This window comes from Pseudorca crassidens, chromosome 2 (assembly GCF_039906515.1).
Source record: "Pseudorca crassidens isolate mPseCra1 chromosome 2, mPseCra1.hap1, whole genome shotgun sequence".
Classification (NCBI taxonomy): domain Eukaryota; kingdom Metazoa; phylum Chordata; class Mammalia; order Artiodactyla; family Delphinidae; genus Pseudorca; species Pseudorca crassidens.
The window spans coordinates 54,065,471-54,085,544 of NC_090297.1; the positions used below are offsets into that span (position 1 = coordinate 54,065,471).

At 34.1% G+C, this 20,074-nt stretch overlaps 2 protein-coding genes across 14 annotated transcripts in view; one reads left to right on the forward strand and one right to left on the reverse strand.

The window, feature by feature from the left end:
• The window catches only part of ITGB3BP (integrin subunit beta 3 binding protein), an 88,050-nt gene extending 86,395 nt beyond the window's left edge, over nucleotides 1–1,655 (reverse strand). For 4 of the 7 annotated variants that reach the window (XR_010940868.1, XR_010940865.1, XR_010940866.1 and 1 more), the window contains exon 1: nucleotides 1,477–1,655. Coding sequence is in view for 2 of the 7 variants with exons in the window: in XM_067726406.1 (XP_067582507.1) it covers nucleotides 1,477–1,481 (5 nt within the window). In the remaining 5 variants the exon portion in view is untranslated. The remainder of the gene's footprint in view (nucleotides 1–1,476) is intronic. The other 3 variants (XR_010940864.1, XM_067726406.1, XM_067726405.1) reach the window with 3 other exon arrangements.
• Nucleotides 1,656–1,671: 16 nt separating this feature from the next.
• The window catches only part of EFCAB7 (EF-hand calcium binding domain 7), a 50,696-nt gene continuing 32,293 nt past the window's right edge, over nucleotides 1,672–20,074 (forward strand). For 2 of the 7 annotated variants that reach the window (XM_067726388.1, XM_067726390.1), the window contains exons 1-6: nucleotides 1,675–1,833; nucleotides 3,898–4,085; nucleotides 11,752–11,963; nucleotides 12,604–12,690; nucleotides 13,281–13,476; nucleotides 13,893–14,014. In XM_067726388.1, coding sequence (XP_067582489.1) covers nucleotides 1,766–1,833; nucleotides 3,898–4,085; nucleotides 11,752–11,963; nucleotides 12,604–12,690; nucleotides 13,281–13,476; nucleotides 13,893–14,014 — 873 coding nt within the window. In that variant the 5' untranslated portion in view covers nucleotides 1,675–1,765. Of the gene's footprint in view, nucleotides 1,834–1,868; nucleotides 1,984–3,897; nucleotides 4,086–11,751; nucleotides 11,964–12,603; nucleotides 12,691–13,280; nucleotides 13,477–13,892; nucleotides 14,015–20,074 lie in introns of those variants that run through there. The other 5 variants (XM_067726393.1, XM_067726394.1, XM_067726391.1 and 2 more) reach the window with 5 other exon arrangements.

Here is a 20,074-nt window from a genome sequence, read left to right on the forward strand (position 1 = left end):
GTTTACTAACAATTGTGGAGATCCTCTACTAAAATACTTTTGCATTATTTAACCATTAATTTGGTCTTATATCACTTTGCCAAAATAAACTCAGTGAAGTTGCTATATATTTAAGATGTCAATCTCAACTTTAAAGTTATGTATTTATTGCCAAAATTACTGCAGACACTCCTAATATAACATGTGTCTGTTAATATGTTAAGAAAACAGTTGTCCAAAAGGTCCCCATTTAACAGTTTTTTTTGGGTTCCCTACTATCTACAGCAGAACAGGAGCATAGTTTAGAAAGTATCACTACTTGTTAAGCAAACACACATGAGTTTCCATTGTATTCCTATTTGGCAGGGACTTTGTTACACTTTCCTCACAGCTTTGTATAAGTGCTAACTGGGTTATTTTTCTAGTGCAAGAGTAGTGAGGCAAGTCTTTTAGCTTCATTTTGGGGAAAGGAAAACCTCTTTAATAATCCATACCTTTTAAGGGTATAAGTGAAACATATATTTATTGATACCTATGTGTAGGACACGTTATTAGGTGCTGAGTTCCCTAATCTGGAAAGTAGAGATAACAGCAGCGCCTACCTCCCAAGGTCCTTTTCAGGATTCAATGAGAAAATGTAGGGAAATTGCTAAACACAGTACCCAAATCATAATTAAACATTCAACAAATGTACGTTATTATTTCTGCAAATCTTTCCACTTTCATGTCAATTCCTATTTGATACAGATGTCCCTCCTCCCACCCTGTGTTACTTTGCATTTGCTCAAACCTGAATGTAACGGAGAAATAAGTTACTCTAGAAGCACGCAAGAGAGGGTACCTAAATCAGCCTGGGGACAAGAGGCAGCCAGAGAATTTCATGTGTTATATATTATCCCCACCCCCACCCCAAAGAAAAAGTTCTTTACAGAGCTTAAAAAAAAAAAAGTCTCTTTTTGGCAGTGATAAGCAAGAAAACTGAAGCCCGGAGGTAATTAAGCGATTAGCTCAACGTTGGATAGCTCTTTACAGAATTGGCTATGCTTCCTCATTTGAGAGCTGGAGTTCAGGTCTCTTGGGACCCGGTCCATGAGTTCTGCCACAAGTTTATATGAGCTCACGACACTAATCTAGGCATTAAATGGCTTTATCAAATTATACGGCGTGATGCAGTCTACCCTGTCCTATTCTCGGTATGTTAACCATATTTGAAATTATTTCAAGCAATACATCACTAAATATAACTCACAGCCTATAAAATCTGTCAGAAGCCTTGTGGAATCAGAATTAAAGTGGAGAAATACTACCGGATAAGTAAGGCTGGAAGGGAAGCAGACGTAGGTTGAGGGAACCAAGCACTAGGAACTGTCGGAGGAAAAGATAAAGAAAAAGTACAAAAAGTAGGAAAAGAGAAAAGGTTATTGGGCTACATAATATCTATTCTTCTTGCTCACAGAGGGGCCCAAACACAGCAACACCCGGGGAGGAGATACTTACGGCATTTCGAAATTCAGGGACGCACCCGTGTCGCTGGATAAAACCACTGAGCAACCTCTTACGAAAACAGAGAACCTTCGGAGAGAAGAAGCCTGAAAAGCGCGGGCGAACGGTCACTCGACGCTGTGCCACACTCCACGCGGCCCGCCGGAAACACTCCCCCAGCTACAAGGGATCCCAGTGTATGCCGGGAAGGGGGGAGGAGAGTCTACGCCTAGGACCGCTCTCTGTCCCTGCCAGGGCAACGCAGGACACTCTCTCACGACTCTGACCAGAAGGCCCCCGATAGATGAGAGGCAGAGCCATCTCCGTTAGCTCTGGAGTAACTATCCCTAGGTTTCTAGCCGGACCATTTGGGTAGGTACTCCGTATCTTGTTTCCGGTAGCGGAGAGGTGCAGTTGCCATGGTAATTAAAAGAAGGCCAAGGACCTTCCGGCCGCTGTGAGAGGGTTGCAGAATCCGTGAGGAGAATTGGCTGCGCTTCCTCGTTTGTGATCTGCAGTTAGGTAGCAAGCAGCTCGCTGTCTGTCTCTTCGCCCGCTCCGTTCGTCACTGTTCGGCTTCCCTTTCGCCACCTGCATCTTTTATCTCTCTGTCATACGTACACTTGCTCCATGTCTGTACTTAAAAATGTAAATATAAATGCAGTTTTATTCCCAGAGGAATACAAAAAAAATAGATGTTGCCGGAGATCAGCTGTGAAGGTATTTTACTATGTAGGGACGGTGACTGGATGGCTGTTTTCCCTTGGCCCTTTAGAAGCCTTAGGTGCTTGTAAACAGTTTATTTTTCTTGCTATTGTGCGACTGCTTATTTATGGAGCGGTTCGCTGCAATGTACTCTCTAGGCCCTTGTCTTGGTCTTGGGCTGGAGTTTTAGATGCAGGAGGTTTCCAAGCCTGAGGGGCGCAATTATATATTTAATTATATATTTAAGCTTCAGTTTAGTCTCTCGTTACAGAGAGGGAAAAAATAGCATTCTGGAACATTTCAGCCATGGGATTTCCACGTGAGGGAGTCACCTTATTTGGAAAGAGCATTTGAGGACACTCTTAAAAAAATATTTACATTTTTAAGTTGCTGGCTGCAAAACGAACGTTCATTCTCCCTTCCTTATTGGAACAGTTTTCTTTCACATTTGTGAGGAGATGTGTGCATGCATATGTGTTTAAAACTGTGATGCTTAATTATAGCGATACCAATTTGCAGTAACCAGATTGTGACACCACATCCCTTCGGGGTCCTTCTAAATGTGGTGTAAGATGAAAGTGTCAGGCAGGCGGTCTGTGTATTATAAATAGGGTACTTCATCCATGATAAGCGATTATTATCTTTCTTTCCCAAGTGTAAAAGACCTATATAATTCAAGAAGGTGCAAGTGATTTAGGCCTCCTGAGTAAGAATCCAATGAGTCCTGAAGGGGACCCTACCTGTGTCGTCTTATTGTTAAACTTGAAATATTCAGTTTATTAGGTTGGAATGTATTTTTGGAAATCAGAGCTGGGTAAAATAATGTTGGAAGCTGTTAGACCTCCAGCACAATTTAGGGCCTCATAGTAACTGTTGTACAAGAAGCCTTCATTCACATTAAAAAACGAAGAAACTGTTATGGAAATTTGCTGCCTTTTGCTACTTACTAGTAGCTGGATGACTCTCTGTCTCTCAATTTCCTTATCTGTAAAATGGGCAAAAAATATCTGACCACTGTAGTAGGTATAAATCAAGATGTATGACAGTTTTTTAAGCTCTTATGAGCAGAGGTGCTATATAAACCCCCCAAATTATTATTATTAACATTATTATTGGTAGTAATGGAACACAGTAAAACCTCAGGATAATGCTATAAATGACTGGATTTTTTAAATTCAGTCATTTAAAATGTGGGGCTGAATTACTGAGATGTTAGTGAAATGACCTGGTTGATGCTGCTGTGGAGATGGATGCCAACTGCCAATCACATTATAGTCAAATTCTCATTATGGTGGCGATTCACTCTATCTACAGTTTATTTAGCACTTATTATGTGCCAGGCACTGTTCTATATGCTTCACATGTGTTAATTTACTTAATCCTCATTACAATCCTATGAAGAGTCTCAACTGACTGTCCTCTAATTTTGAGAAAATAGATGAATGCTTTTCCTTTGCCCTGTGATTCATCTTTTGTATTTATGTTACACCTTTGTTTTGGCTTTGTTCTTTTGGCTCTCTTATATATATATTTAGAAAGCAACTGCCAAAGGCTTATTCTAGCTTCACATATGATAATATAACTGTATGCATATTATAATGTACATCTTTTTTCCACATATAAAAACCTTGATGTCTTGATTCCCCCTCGCCCCAGTTTGAAAGGTAAAGTGACACTTGAATTTTAGGATTAACACTGACTAAAATAAAATTTTAAATTATTTTCTAATAGAATGGCCATCAGTCCAGGAAGTGATGCAGCTTTCTCCAGTCAGAAATCAACGCTTTCAGAGAGTCCTCGATCAAAGAAATTTCCACTAACTGAAGAGGAGATATTTTATATGAATTGTAGAGCTGCCTACTTAACTGTTTTCAAAAGCAGCTTAGATAACATTATTTCTAAAGATCAACTTTGCTTAGGTAATTTTTTTTTAACTTAAGTAGCTTGCCTTATTTGTTGAAAGTTAATAGATCAGAAAGACTGCAATTAGAATTACATTGTTGAATCATTCCAATTTCTTAGTTAAGCTTGAGCAGTGGAACTACCTTATGCTATTGTGCCATTTTATATAGCTACATAGTCTAAGAGGTTCAAAATAAAACTTTCAGTGTTCAAATAGACTAGATTAGTATTTTTAAAACTTCCATCAATTACTTGCTTAAAATTATTTTTAAAATTCTTATCTTGGTACTTTAAGATTCATAAATTCTTATGTTGGTACTTTAAGATTTATAATGATAGAATTAAAACACTTCTGGCAACTGAATTACTAGTCTGAATTTGACCTACACTGGGGAAAATGTAAAGGGAATATATATATATATATATGGTTGAATGATTATAAAAGAGTAGTATTAGAAAATAAGTGAAACTTTAAAAGAAAATTAAGAATTCTGGGTTTTGTCCTGTTCTTTAGGGGTGAGGGCTCGAGAGAGTTGATCTTTTTTTGCTTCTTTCCATTATATTTTTTTATTTTATTTTTTATTGAGGTAGAGTTGAATTACAATGTTGTGTTTATTACTGCTGTACAGCTAAGTGACTCAGTTATATATATACATTCTTTTTCATATTCTTTTCCATTATGGTTTATCACAGGATGTTGAATATAGTTCCCTGCCCTATACAGTAGGACCTTGTTGTCTATCTATTCTATGTATACCAGTTTGCAACTGCTAATCTCAAACTCCCAATCCAACCCTCTCCCACCCTCCTCCCCCTTAGCAAGCACCAGTCTATTCTCTATGTCTGTGATTCTGTTTCTGTTTCATAAGTAGGTTCATTTGTATCATATTTTAGATTCATATAATGATATATAAGTGATATAATATGATATTTGTCTTTCTCATTTAGTATGATAATCTCTAGTTGCATCCATGTTACTGCAAATGGCATTATTTTGTTCTTTTTATGGTTGAGTAGTATTCCATTGTTTATATGTACCACATCTTCTTTATCCATTCATCTTTCGATGGACATTTAGGTTGCTTCATATCTTGGCTGCTGTGAATAGTGCTGCTATGAACATAGGCGTGCATGTATCTTTTTGAATTATAGTTTTTGTCTAGATATATGCCCAGAAGTGGGATTACTGGATCACATGGTAATTCTATTTTTAGTTTTCTTTTTTTTTTTTTTTGGCTGTACGTGGGCCTCTCACTGTTGTGGCCTCTCCCGTTGCAGAGCCCAGGCTCCAGACGCACAGGCTCAGTGGCCATGGCTCACTCGCCCAGCCGCTCCGCGGCATGTGGGATCTTCCCGGACCGGGGCACGAACCCGGGTCCCCTGCATCGGCAGGCGGACTCTCAACCACTGCACCACCAGGGAAGCCCAGTTTTCTTTCTTTAAAATAAATTTATTTATTTTATTTATTTATTTTTGTCTGTGTTGGGTCTTTGTTGCTGCACACAGGCTTTGTCTGGTTGCAGTGAGTGGGAGCTACTCTTTGTTGCACTGTGCGTGCATCTCATTGCAGTGGCTTCTCTTGTTGCGGAGTATGGGCTCTAGGTGCGCAGGCTTCAGTAATTGTGGCACGTGGGCTCAGTAGTTGTGGCTTGCAGGCTCTAGAGCACAGGCCCAGTAGTTAGGCGCACGGGCTTAGCTGCTCTGTGGCATGTGGGATCTTCCCGGACCAGGGCTTGAACCCATGTTTTGTGCATTGGCAGGTTGATTCTTAACCACTGCACCACCAGGGAAGCCCTATTTTTAGTTCTCTGAGGAACCTCCATACTGTTTTCCACAGTGGCTGCACAAACTTTACACTGCCACCAACAGTGTAGGAGGGTTCCCTTTTCTCCACACCCTCTCCAACATTTATTATTTGTTTAATGATGGCCATTCTGACCAGCCTGAGGTGGTACCTCATTGTAGTTTTGATTTGAAATTCTCTAATAATTAGTGATGTGAAGCATCTTTTCATGTGCCTATTGGCCATTTGTATTTCTTCTTTGTAGAAATGTCTCTTTAGGTCTTCTTCCCATTTCTCAATTGGGTGGTTTGTTTTGTTTTGTTTTGTTTTGCGGTATGTGGGCCTCTCACTGTTGTGGCCTCTCCCGTTGCGGAGCACAGGCTCTGGACGCACAGGCTCAGCGGCCATGGCTCACGGCCCAGCCGATCAGTGGCATGTGGGATCTTCCTGGACCGGGTCATGAACCTGTGTCGCCTGCATCGGCAGGCGGACTCTCAACCACTGCGCCACCAGGGAAGCCTGGGTGGTTTGTTTTTTCGTTGTTGAGTTGTATGAGCTGTTTGTATATTTTGGAAATTAAGCCCTTGTCAGTCGCATCATTTGCAAATATTTTCTCCTATTCTGTGAGTTGTCTTTTCATTTTGTTTGTGGTTTCCTTTGCTGTGCAAAAGCTTGTAAATTTGATTAGGTCCCATTTGTTTATTTTTGTTTTTATTTCTATTGCCTTGGGAAACTGACCTAAGGAAACATTGGTACAATTTATGTCAGAGAATGTTTTACCTGTGTTCTCTTCTAGGAGTTTTATGGAGTCATGTCTTATGTTTAAGTCTTTAAGCCATTTTGAGTTTATTTTTGTGTATGGTGAGAGGGTGTGTTAACTTCATTGATTTACATGCAGCTGTCCAACTTTCCCAACACCACTTGCTGAAGAGACTATCTTTTTCCTATTGTGTATTCTTGCCTCCTTTGCCAAAGATTCATTGACCATAGGTGTGTGGGTTTATTTTTGGGCTCTCCATTCTGTTCCATTGGTCCATATGTCTGTTTCTGTACCAGTACCACACTGTTTTGATTACCGTAGCTTTGTATTCTGTCTGAGGTCTGGGATGGCTATGTCTCCTGCTTTGTTTTTTTTCTTCAGCATTGCTTTGGCAATTCCGGGTCTTTTATGGTTCCATATGAATTTTAGGATTATTTTTTCTAGTTCTGTGGAAAAGGTCATGGGAATTTGATAGGGATCACATTAAATCTGTAGATTGCTTTGGGTAGTATAGCCATTTTAACAATATTAATTCTTGCAATCTGAGAGCATGGGATATCTTCCATTTCTTTGAATCATCTTCAATTTCCTTCATTAATGCTTTATACTTATCACATATAAATATTTCACCTCCTTGGTGAGGTTTATTCCTAATATTTTATTTTTTGAGTTGTGATTTTAAAAGGTATTGTTTTTTACATTCCCTTTCTGATATTTCATTGTTGGTGTAAAGAAATGCAACCAGTTTCTGTATGTTAAACTTGTAGCCTGCTATCTTGCTGAATTTGTTTATCAGTTCTAGTAGTTTTTGTGTGGAGTCTTTAGGATGTTCTATCTATAGTGTCATATCATCTGCGTATAATGACAATTTTACCTCTTCCCTTCCAACTTGGATACCTTTTGTTTCTTTTTCTTGTCTGATTGCTGTGGCTAGGACTCCCAATACTATGTTGAGAGAAATGGTGAGAGTGGGCATCCTTGTCTTGTTCCAGATTTTAGCAGAAAGCCTTTTAATTTTTCACCATTGAGTATTATATTGGCTGTGGGTTTGTCATATATAGCTTTTACTATTTTGAGATATGTTCCCTCTATACCCACTTTGGTAAGAGTTTTTATCATGAATGGATGTTGGATTTTGTCAAGTGCTTTTTTTGCATCTATTGAGATGATGATGTGGTTTTTGAGTTTTCTTTTGTTTATGTGGTGTATCATAAACAAAATTGATTGATTTGCATATGTTGAGCCATCCTTGTGAACTTGGGATGAATCCCACTTGGTTGTGGTGTATGATCTTTTTTATGCATTGTTGGATTTGGTTTGCTAATATTTTGTTGAGAATTTTTGCATCTATATTCATCAAGGTATTGGCCTGCAATTTTCTTATTTCATGGTGTCTTTGTCTGGTTTTGGTATCAGGGTGATGGTGGCTTCATTGAATGACCTTGGGAGTGTTCCCTCCTCTTCAACGTTTTGAAAGAGTTTGAGAAGGATCAGTATAAGTTCTTCTTTGTATGTTTGGTAGAATTTGCCTGTGAAACCATCTGGTCCTGGACTTTTGTTGGTAGGGAGTTTTTAAATTACAGATTCTATTTCAGTTCTAGTGATCCATCTGTTCAAATTATCTATTTCTTCTTAATTTAATTTTGGTGGGCTGTATGTTTCTAGAAACTTGTCCATTTCTTCTAGGTTGTCAAATTTGTTGGCATATGATTTTTCATACTATTCCCGTGTGGTATTTTTGTTTTTCTGTGGCATCAGTTCTTATGTCTCCTTTTTCATATCTTACTTTGTTTATTTGTGTTCTCTCTTCTTGGTGAGCCTGGCCAGAGTTTTGTCAGTCTTGTTTATCCTTTCAAAAACCAGCTTTTGGTTTTATCGACTTTTTCTATTGTTTTTTTTTTAAGCTCTGTTTTATTTATTTCCTGTCTGATCTTTCTTCCTTCCTTCCTTCTGCTGACTTTAGGTTTTGTTTGTTCTTTTTCTAATCCTTTTAAGTGGTAGTTTAGGTTGTTTATTTGAGATTTTTCTTTTTTTTTTGAGGAAGGCCTGTATCGCTATGAACTTTACTCTAATAACTGCTTTTTCTGCATCCCCTAGATTTTGTATGGTTGTGTTTTCCATTATATTTTAAACCTTCTGGTGCCAATATCCCCCAAACCAGTGAATTTGGTCCTTACTAGGTGTGTCAAATGACTTAGAGGTCTTTAGTCTTAAGAAAGTGGGAAACAACAATACCAGATAATACTATACTCATGTCAGTTTCATCAAGGCTAATAACTTTATGAGTAGAAAAACTGAGGTTTTTTGCCAACTTTAGAAGCAGTTTCCTGAAATAAAAAATCTGACATATTCTTGCAACAGTGTCTTGGATTTGTATGCAATAAGATATCTATTTGAGGAAACCCATTTTGGGAAATATAAAAATTGAAAAGATTAAAATTTATATTTTATTATAAACTATAATTTTAGTTTTTTCTCTCTATTCTTTTGGATATTGGTTGAGATCATGAATCTACTAAGTGTAAAAGTTTAACATGCTTTCTGCTACTATGGCATTTAGTTTAAATCAATGAGTATGTATTACTAAGGTGTTATCAGTCGTATAGAATTATCTGGGAAGACAATAATGCAGTGTTCATCTCTTCAACTTTTGATTTTATGGTGGAATATTCTTTGTAAAATTGTAATGATTGATTTCAGATAATCTAGATTTTAAAAAACTGGTTGTGTGAACCAGTGATTCTCTTTCTTAAACTTTTATGCCTTTCGTCTATAACCTTCTGCCACTTATGCACATACATGTGCTTTGACATTCCATTTTGAAATAGGATAAAGCAGTACTTTAGCTTATTTGGAAATGGAAAGTCAAAGAGAACTTTAGAATTCCTTTTTTTCCCAGCTTACAAATAATACAGGTATTATAAACTCATGTCAAAGCTTAAAGTAAACCCTGGCAGAAGATCAGTATTTTGGTGTAAACCTTTAAACATCTACAATTACATTGTGTTTTCACTGTTATTGGACTTAATAATGGGCTCCAACTAATTCTAAAACTAAAGATTAAAGTTTGGTTAGTATTGTACCGATTTCTTAGATATGGGAATGTTTAGTTAATACCATGTTTTGGGGAAAATAATTTTATTCTGAGAAAGTTGTTCTTTTAGACAACAGTAATTTAAAAAATAGTTTAAAAAATTTTGTTATTGAAGATAGCAACAAGCATTTGAGCTGCCACTTGTGGGAAAGAGTTACATATCTATTTTTCCAGAGCTGGACAGAAAATACCATTTTTTTCACATGGACTTTTGACTTTAAATCACAACTTTATTTAGGTCCTACTTGTATTCCCAGATTTTAAAGGGAGGAGGCTGACTGGGCATGGAATCCTAAAACACATATGCCCTTTTTGTGATTATCTTGATAGATGAATTAAGGAATTGTCCACTTACACACTAGGCAGAGTACTTATCTTTTATTCCTGGGCAACATGGTAATTAGGGCTTTTGTCTACTTCCAAAATAAACATGTGGAAATTTAAAAAGCCATGTTATCTCCACTGTTACAAATTTCCACAAAGGTTTTCTAGGTGAATGGAAGATGGCAATTGCTATAGCTGTAACTTTTGGTAACTCTGAGAGTCACCTCTAGTTGATGATCTTGTTTCTGTTTCTTTGCCAAAGTTTATGTTATCTAGGTACAATGCACTGGCATAATGTGGAAGATGGGAACATTCATCTTAGTCAGTTAACTTCTAATATGTTATTAACCATAAATCTTGACCACCAGTAGCAACTTTACACTTAAGGTGTGGACTTACTATTTAGATTATAAAACTTCTTAGGAACCAAGAAGCTTATATCTTTAAAAATAAAAAATCACCTCATATTATTCTTGTGTACAATGAATGTTCAATATAATGGACTCACAAGTGTCTGCATTTTATTGCCTTGATCTGGTTTCTATTTCCTTGAGGATATTTCTTTAGTTAAATTGTTTTTTATATATTATTCCTTATTACATTAAATTGTAGAATATCTAGATTATCAGTTTTTAATGGTGATTGACAATGCATAGATCTTGTGAAATCTCACCTAAGATAGTTGGAAATATCCAATATAAAGTTTTATAATAGAAGTTTGTAGTATAATTCAGGACAGTTACACCTTTTAAAATTCTGTTAATTTTGTCTGTGGTGCTTAGGAAACTTACTATTGGATCATTTTAGATAGTGTTAAGATATTAAAGCCTTAATATGAAGAGATTAGTCTATTTGCAAATTACCAAGTTACTCCTATTCAACTGTACAGAATATCTACAATTGTTTAAAACCATTATATTTTAGTGTGATATGACCTGCAAATATACAAAGCCTTTCTCACATTGTAATTCTTTGCTTCTCATAGTTATAAGGGCATAGCTTTTAAAATAGGAATGTCTTATAAATAACTGGTTATAGGACTATTTTTAAATGTTCTGGTTAAAAATGAAAAGTAATTTGAGCATTTCATCTCTATAATAGAGTTCTCTCAAAGTTTGTTGACATTCTTGATTTTTAGCAGGGCTGTAACTGCAAGTAGGATACATTTTGTGCATGTATTTGACATTTGGGACATGATTCATGTTCTTGAAACTAATAGCTGGCAGTGATGAACATTTTAAATATCATGACTTGTTGTCAGTGATATTCTCAAACTAATGATTTACTCATTTCATTAAGATATTTGTTGAGCCAGAAAAAGTAATAATTTATGCTTTTTTTTATTCCTATGTCCTCAAAACAATTAAGTGAATGGTTGTTATTAGATCTTTTTTTTTCTCCAGGCACTCTTATGAAGTAACTCAGATATTGTCAGTTAATTAAACTATGTAAGTTGAGAACCAACTATCAGAATAGGAAAAATCTATTTAATTCTGGCATTTTAATATATTTGAGAATCTTTAGCTGGTAACATATATGTATATTGTCATTTTTGAAAGTTAGGCATACATTGATAGCACTAGATTATCAACATCAAAGGTAATGTATTGGTATGTGTGTACTTTTGTATAATATTGTAGTACATAATGATTTTTTTAAAAATGCACTTAAATACCAATTCCAAATGTTACTGTAACAAATAATACTTGTTTTATTGGGCAGCTCTTCAGCATGCAGGAAGAAATCCATCCCAAAAGACCATTAATAAGTATTGGACTCCTCAAACTGCCAAACTGAATTTTGATGATTTTTGTTTAATTTTAAGAAAGGAAAAACCTACTTCAAAAGCAGAATTGCTAAAATCATTTAAGCAATTAGATGTAAATGATGATGGCTCTATTTTACACACTGATCTTTATAAACTTCTAACAAAGGTAAGATCTGTGAAACAGTTTTGTAATATGCATGTTTTGCAGAACAACTTGGAATCTAGCTTTGGCTACCAAAGTCCACATCAGAAATAACTATTTCACTGGCAGGTGAAATGAATCACATATATGTTGTTTGTAAAGTACTTAAGGATCCTTCTGGATGAAAGGTGCTTTATAAATAAAAGATAAAGTATAAAATTGAGCCTGTGTTGTAATCCTCTTGTGCTCCTTTGCAATTCTTTCCTGCCAGAACTCTTTGTAAATCAGTGATAGGTTCATATGGGATAAGTAAAAGAGAACTAAAGTATAAATGAGATTCAGAAACCATTCTGTTTCTTGGTACAGCATGAGAAAGTATTGTTACTCTGAATTTAATAGTAGTTATTACTGAATCTATGATATATATTGTTGAAATTTAGTAAACTGAAATTCAGCACACTTTTATACAATTTAATTGTGAAAATTGTAAAATTTTATTTCATATAATAGGTTCATTTTTGCTTGACATAATACTCATTCTGAGATTTTTAATGAAATCATATATTCAAATTTACTTGTAGAAAAGATTAAAATTAATTTCCACTCTCCCCGTGCATAACAAAGTGATAGACATGTTGCTTTAAAATAAATCTTTTTTTTCCAGAGAGGTGAGAAGATGACTCGAGAAGAGGTAAATGCCATAATAAATTTGGCTGACGTAAATGCTGATGGCAAATTTGACTACATCAAGGTACATAAGCTCATACTGATGTAAATTTGTTTACTGTATAGAAGTATTTTTAAACGCACACATCTTTTAAATATTGACAATGATATATTTATATATTAAGTACTAATTGTACTTGAAATTTAATCTCTCCAGTCCCACAATTGTAATCGGAATGACTACCTGAAAAATAATGTAACCAAGTTAAAATACATGCATGTGCTCACACATACACACACACACACACACACACACACACACACACACACACACTCCTCTTTGAATATGCCTCTTCTGGAGTGGAAGAATCATAAAAATTATTTAGAACAATCGCAAGTCTACACATGTCTTGTAAAAAATAATAATAAATCACCTTTCTTTGTGTAACATTTTATTTTCACTCAGGGTATGGCCTCCTTATTGAATCATGGCTGCATTTCACTAGGTCACTTGAGGGTGGTCAATCTGATTCAAGAAAATAAAATGAGTAACCTAGTTCAATAGGAAATATATTTCATCTATCAGTCTATCCCTTGCCTACTAATGTGCATTTTCTTTCTCCTCCCAAATGTATGATTGAATGTTTTACCCACTGGAGTACTTGTTTCCTATAGTTTTGTAAATTATATATGACAACCAATGAACAATGTCTCAAAACTACGCTAGAAAAATTGGAGGTTGACAGTAAACTGAGGCGTCAACAGTTTGGAAGCCACATGGAAGGGTCCCCTGAAAGGGACCCATCACCAGTACCAAAACCATCACCCAACATCATAAGAAAAACTGATCAGGAATCATTCTCAAATAAAGGTATTTACTTTTCTTGTTTAAGAATTAAGGATCATATTCAGATAAATTTTTCTTTCCATCTTAGCTTATCAGCGATAAACTTTTGTTAGCTACTGTTTCTAGACTCACTTAGCTATAAAAATCTATTGAAGTAAAATTTTATTATGGAACTTGACTTGGCTTTGCTCATTATATTTTATTAAAAGTAAAGTTTCAGGCTAAAAGATGACAGATTGAAATAAAGAATCTTATTAGTAGATCAGAAATTAGCAGCCATTAAAGTCTGATAAATATAAAACTTTTGAGTTTATTTCAATAGGAAGAACAAAGAGAATGAAATTAATACATAGTCCTTTCATACTATACTGTGTTCAGAAACAGACTTCTTATTGACAGCTTTTCATAATGTGAGACTGAATAACTATTACTTGTTACAGGAGACACCAGGAGTTCTTTACTGACAACAACTAGAGAGTTCAGAACATCTGTTTCTTTCACAATTACCATGGGCGCTAGTAGTAAGCAAAACTCAAAGTTAACTGAGCCAAACTCAATAAAGGTATAGTATTTTAAATGAATAGGTATGACTTTTTCTGAAAACAAATTTGACATTAAGTTTATTAATAACTTTTTGGTGTTTACAGAGAACAAGTAAAGTTTATGAAGTAATTCTTTGAGGTTTTCTGTGGATTGTAGCATTTCTACCTATAAGCCAGTTTTAATAAATTTAAAGTGAAAATGATGGATAAGAATATTACTAAATGGTCTTCAGTTTAAAAATGACTCTTCAGTTTTTGAACTTGATGAATAGATTATGCAATTATGTACTTTGCCAAGCAATTTTTTGGTTTTGTTTAACAAATACTTTTCATAGGTGTTTCTTATAAATAAATCATTCATTCAATATCAGTTCCTTTGAGAGAAAGACAACAAAGTCACTTTGCTAAGTCAATATTTGTAGAGTGTTAATATTGATCTTTCTTTGTTTTCCCTTTCTAGACTCAACCTTTACTAGTTTTCTTTCAACAGAAAATAATACCTACAGACATATAAAACATCAACTGGAAACTGCTAGGATACATTAAAAATGTGTACCTGGGGGAAAAATGTACCTAGGGGGAAAAAAAAAATACTATAACTGCTGTTCGAAACTGAACTGATTTTTCTCAAGAGCTACATTTTTGTTTCAAATAACAACTCTGTATTTGATATTGAACTCTGAAGTCCCTTATATCTTTAAATTGCTAGACAGTGACATTTGTTCTATATTAAAATTTTAAAACATTATCTCCAAGGAATTTTGTTCAGACTGTTTAGGAATCTATACACCCTAAGCAATTTGGTGTGCATGTCCAACATGTTCACACACAATATTTAGTGTTCCAACAATATTATTTTCCACCAGTGGAAACTTTCTGTATTTTGCAACTAAATTAAATGCTAACTAATAAAATCAACTTAAATAATTGTTGCTTACCCGATTCAAAAGTGTAAATAAATATAATTTTATAAAATATAAATGAATATTAATATGGGTTATATTAAAGCCATAATAAAACTTTTTCTCTGTTTCATGCTCTTATTAATTGGGTACATACCAGTACAGTTCCTTTAATTTAGTTCAGCTCAACAAATATTCATTAAAAAGGTAACATATGCGAGCTATTTTGCTTAGTGTAATGGGCCCTGAATTAAAAAAATAAAAATTTTCATTTCATTATTAACAATATACCAAGTTAGTATAGCATTTCATTTATTCAACAAATATTTATTTATTTATTTAGGCCGCACCAAGCAGTGTGGCTTGTGGGATCTTAGTTCCCCGACCAGGGATTGAACTCGGGCCCTCAGCAGTGAAAACGTGAAGTCCTAACCACTGGACCACCAGGGAATTCCCACACCAACAAATATTTATTGAATGACTGCTTTGTGCAAAGCACTGTTCTAAGGTGCTGATTAAAACCTTTGAATAGACAGACCTGTGTTTAACTTTTAGCTTTATCACTTAATAACTGTGTGACCTTTGGTAAGTTAGTCAGCAGCCCCTCTGAGTTTTAGTTTCCTTATCTATAAATTGGGAATAATTATATTTAGTGTGTTTTTGAAAGATTTAAATCATCTAACATATATAAATAATTTAGCACAATGCCAGGGACATAGTTTTACTTTAATAAATAATATTGTTATTAATATTATTATGGAACTAAGAAATTACTGTAGATCTTTATGTGGGAATAACATGATGAAAGTATAGTTTAAGAAAAGTTATTATACTGTTGTATATTGTATATGGAGACTTCAAATTAGGGAGACTATAGAGAGGCTGATAGAGTTATTCAGATATAAAGTAAGTACAGCTAGGCCAAGGGTAGTACCTGAACATAGTAAGGAAGGGACAACGCTAATAGACAACACCAAAATTAATCTGTAGGCCATAGTGATTGTATAACAAAAGACTAAAGTTTTGCATCTAAGACATCAAGAGCAAGGAAAGGTACTGATAATTAGGAATTAGGTAAAAGATAGTAGGAGAATTTAATGATTAAAAGAAGATGGTGTACTGTCAACTCATAAATTCTGTGACTTTCATATAAAATTTAACGTCTTTTAGAAATACTTCATAGCTTTCTTATTACTTATCTGACTTTTTATGTCCTTTTTCTGATCTTGATATTGCCCACTGTTTGTACTCGCTGATATTTCTTAGATGAGCTGAAATGATTTTTTTTTAAAATCTGTGATCCTTTTGCTATTCAGCAGGATTCGGTTCTTTGTTTGCATTTTACCTTGAAGTTATTTTTAAAAATTTCTTAAATTTTATATATTTCTTAAAGTTTCACAACAACTCTAAGAAGTACTTGGTTAGGAATACAATTATTGTATAATTTGTTTTAATTGAGATTGATAGAATAAGTTACTAAAAGAATTATTAAATTAATTTTCTTCAAATACTTTAAATCTATTTTAAACAAGTTTGGGTACCTCAGTTTCATGTGGAGTGGAGAAGTATGGAATTGGGACAGAAAAGAAAGGTCTTTTCAGAAATTAGAAAATTATTGTAATGGGGTACACATAAACCAGATTTTAAATCATAAATCTACACAAATGGTAAAAGACCTGAATTATGGGAGGAAAGTATGACCTTCACAGGGATTATACATGTGTTACTTTCTGTATACCATATGTAGGTACTGTATCACTTCTTTTTTTAATCCTGAATTTTCTCTATTTACTTAGGTTTCATAATGTACAAGGAGTGTCAGAAATTTTTCTTTGAGAGAAATATAGCTTCAGTTGCCAGTCATGACTAAAATTAGAGAAAGCCATGAGTTGTAAGCTCCAGAGATGCAATACTATATCCAGATTCCTAGTTAGAGTATGTCTACATATATTTTACATATATATGTGTTGTGTAACATATATATAATGCAACATATGTGTTATATGTGAATATGTTGTGTAACATGTAGGTTATATATGTCTATATATGTAAAACAATACAAATATAAACATTTTAGACTTGAGGTAGTTGTCTAACTTAATTTTTGTGAAGGCTCCAAATAGTAATTTTCTTATAAAAGTCTCTCATTTTCAAAATGTTGATCAATTCAAATTGTCAATTAGGTGAGCAATCTATATCAAATTTTCCCCTTATAAATCATCTATTTAACCTCCTGTTTTTAAGTATGTACAGTTTTTAAGTATGTACAGTTTATAATTCTTTAATAACAAAAAGTTCAATACAGTCTGTTTACCTACTTAACAAAAAGTAAATAGCCTTCTAATAGCGTGACATACGGTATCTTTATAGAAAACAACGTGATGATGATAATGATAATGATGACATAGAAGTTCCTCCTTTGACTAAGTCTATGGCAGATCTACTGCTTAATAATTCTACCTCACCTAAAACTTTAATAATACGGAATTGTGTGTCAAACAAATCATGTTCTCTACAGTGTTCCAAGAAAAATGTAACTTTACTGATATATTTAAGTTTTGAGAGCTAGAATTTTCAACTTTACTATTTTTAATTTATGCTTTTAAGCATTTCCTTATGCATTGTGAATGAAAATAAATAATATTTGTATATGACAAATGAATTAACAGTTTTTTCCTTTTATATGAATTTACTTGAATTGGTAGAATATAGCACCACCTTATGCCCTATATAAGAATTACAAGCTACTATTTTATTTCTGCTTTATATTGTCAAAAATTATATCATACATGGAATTTCTTACTCTATCATTCTAAGAATTTTTTAAAAACTCAACCTTCTTCCATTTTTCTCATAATACTCAAACTGTCAACTTAATCTATAATCCTTTCAAGTTGATTTATTTGAATGAGCCAGCCAATTTGTCAGTACTTTTTTCCTTTTAATTCATAACATTTTAGTCTAGGTCCTAGAGAAAAAGCTCTGTGTGATTGAAAGTCTATTTGTTTTAAAGTAAATTTGGGGTTGAATAAGCATTGTGTGTTTAATAACTGTGACAGATCTTAAGAATTTGAATTCTTCCTTTCAAACAAGAGAGCTACAAATTCTCCTAGTGGTGTTATTTAATATTCAAAGTAAACTGATTATCACATTGAAGTTTGGTTGATATATATAATATATAGGTTTTCTTCTATTTAATAATAGCTGTTTTCTTACCATTTTCCAGCCTTATTAACCATGTGTTGTATTAGAGTGATTGTCTTTCAAAGAAACTTGTAAATTCCCTTCTACCTGTACCTTTTCTAAAATTGGAACTTAGGAAAGACGTCTAATAAAAATACTTAATTCGCTCCCCAGCTAAATTTTATAAAGCATCTCCTATCATCCAGAGATACCATAAGCACATGGAGAAACTCTTCCATTTTTGAGTTTCCCAAATGCCACAAGTACTTTTCACTATGTGTACCAGGCAAAATGCATTGTTTTTTAGTTTCATTTAAACATTTTTTAACCGGAGAGTAGGAGGCTGCTATACCCATGGTTCCAATACAAATTTAAGAAATTTTTTAGATACTAAAATCTACATTTTTTTAGTAAGAAAACCAAATAATTATGTTTATCTTAACACTTCAGTATATGTATAATTCTGAATGATAATGAGTTATCATACTTATGATAATTTTATAAACATGAAGTTTTAAAAATATTAGCTTTAGAAAAATCATGGCAGATATTTAAATGTGGGGAAAAAAAGAATTTTGAATATAGCTGGTAGTTTGGAGAGAAAGTAAGGATACTTAGGTTCAGGTCTGGTTCTGCAATCAACGAGGATTGTGAATTAAGCATATCATTTTATTTTTCAGAGTTTCATCAGTCAAAAGAGAAGTCTGACTGAATTGCTTTTTAGACTTCTACCTTTAATATTCTGTAATTCTAAACTAGTATCTTTTACCATTCCAGTTGGGTAAATGTAAAAAATATATTCATAAGTTATATTAGATTAAATTCCACGCGTGCTGCAACTAAGGAGCCTGCCTGCTGCAACTGAGACCTGGTGCAACCAAATAAATAAATAAATAATTATTTTTTAAAAATTGATTGAAAGGAAAACAGTTTAAGTGTTTTCCGTTTGATGTCAGAATCTTAGTTCGAACTGTCTCAAAATTCCATATGATTGTATCTTTCCTTTCTTATCTGTGGCAGATCATCATCCAAGGTCATGTTGATTATGTTCAGGACAATTGGCTTTGAAATAATGTCAGCATCTGTTGTTAGTCAATAATACATTCCCATCCAAGAGATTTACAGGGAGGCTAAATGAAAGTCTGTACATACTCTTACTCATCATTAACAGTTGAACTTTTGACTCAAGCCCAACTTTGAACCTCATTGTGTTATAAAAATTTTGAATTTAGTACCTTGAGTATATTTTCTTTTAGAAACATGATTTAATGGTAAAGCTTTGATCCAGAAGTCTTAGACTCTACACCTAATATTTCTACAAACTCCTTGTATAACTCTGAACCCATATAATCTATGGGTATCTCAATTTGTCTGTTTATTAAAATGACTAATTTATATCTACCCCATATTGTCTTATAGGGATGTTGTTGAAATATCATGTATAATGACTTGTTTCTGTCATGGGCAGTATACTTGTGAAGATGAATTCCAATAATTTAAGGTCACATTTTAATTTCTCAGAATTAAAAGTACACATATCTTTTTTTTTTTTTTTTTTTGCGGTACGTGGGCCTCTCACTATTGTGGCCTCTCCCGTTGCGGAGCGCAGGGTCCGGACGCGCTCAGCAGGCATGGCTTACGGGCCCAGCTGCTCCGCGGCATGTGGGATCTTCCCAGACCGGGGCACGAACCCGTGTCCCCTGCATCGGCAGGTGGACTCCCAACCACTGCACCACCAGGGAAGCCCAATACACATATCTTTTAGACCCCAAAGGTGTGACAGTGCATGTGACTAATGACTGACTAAAAGCTTGAGTAATAGTTTAGCAATAATGATAATTTCTTAAAATTCAGTTTAAGAAGAAATCTCTAAAGAAAAGATGAATATAAAAATGGAAAACTTACATAATTGAAAAATAACCAAAACTAAAATTAAAGGAAATAGAGAAAATACATGCAACAAAGTTTACAAAGGTGATTAATATCTAAAATAAT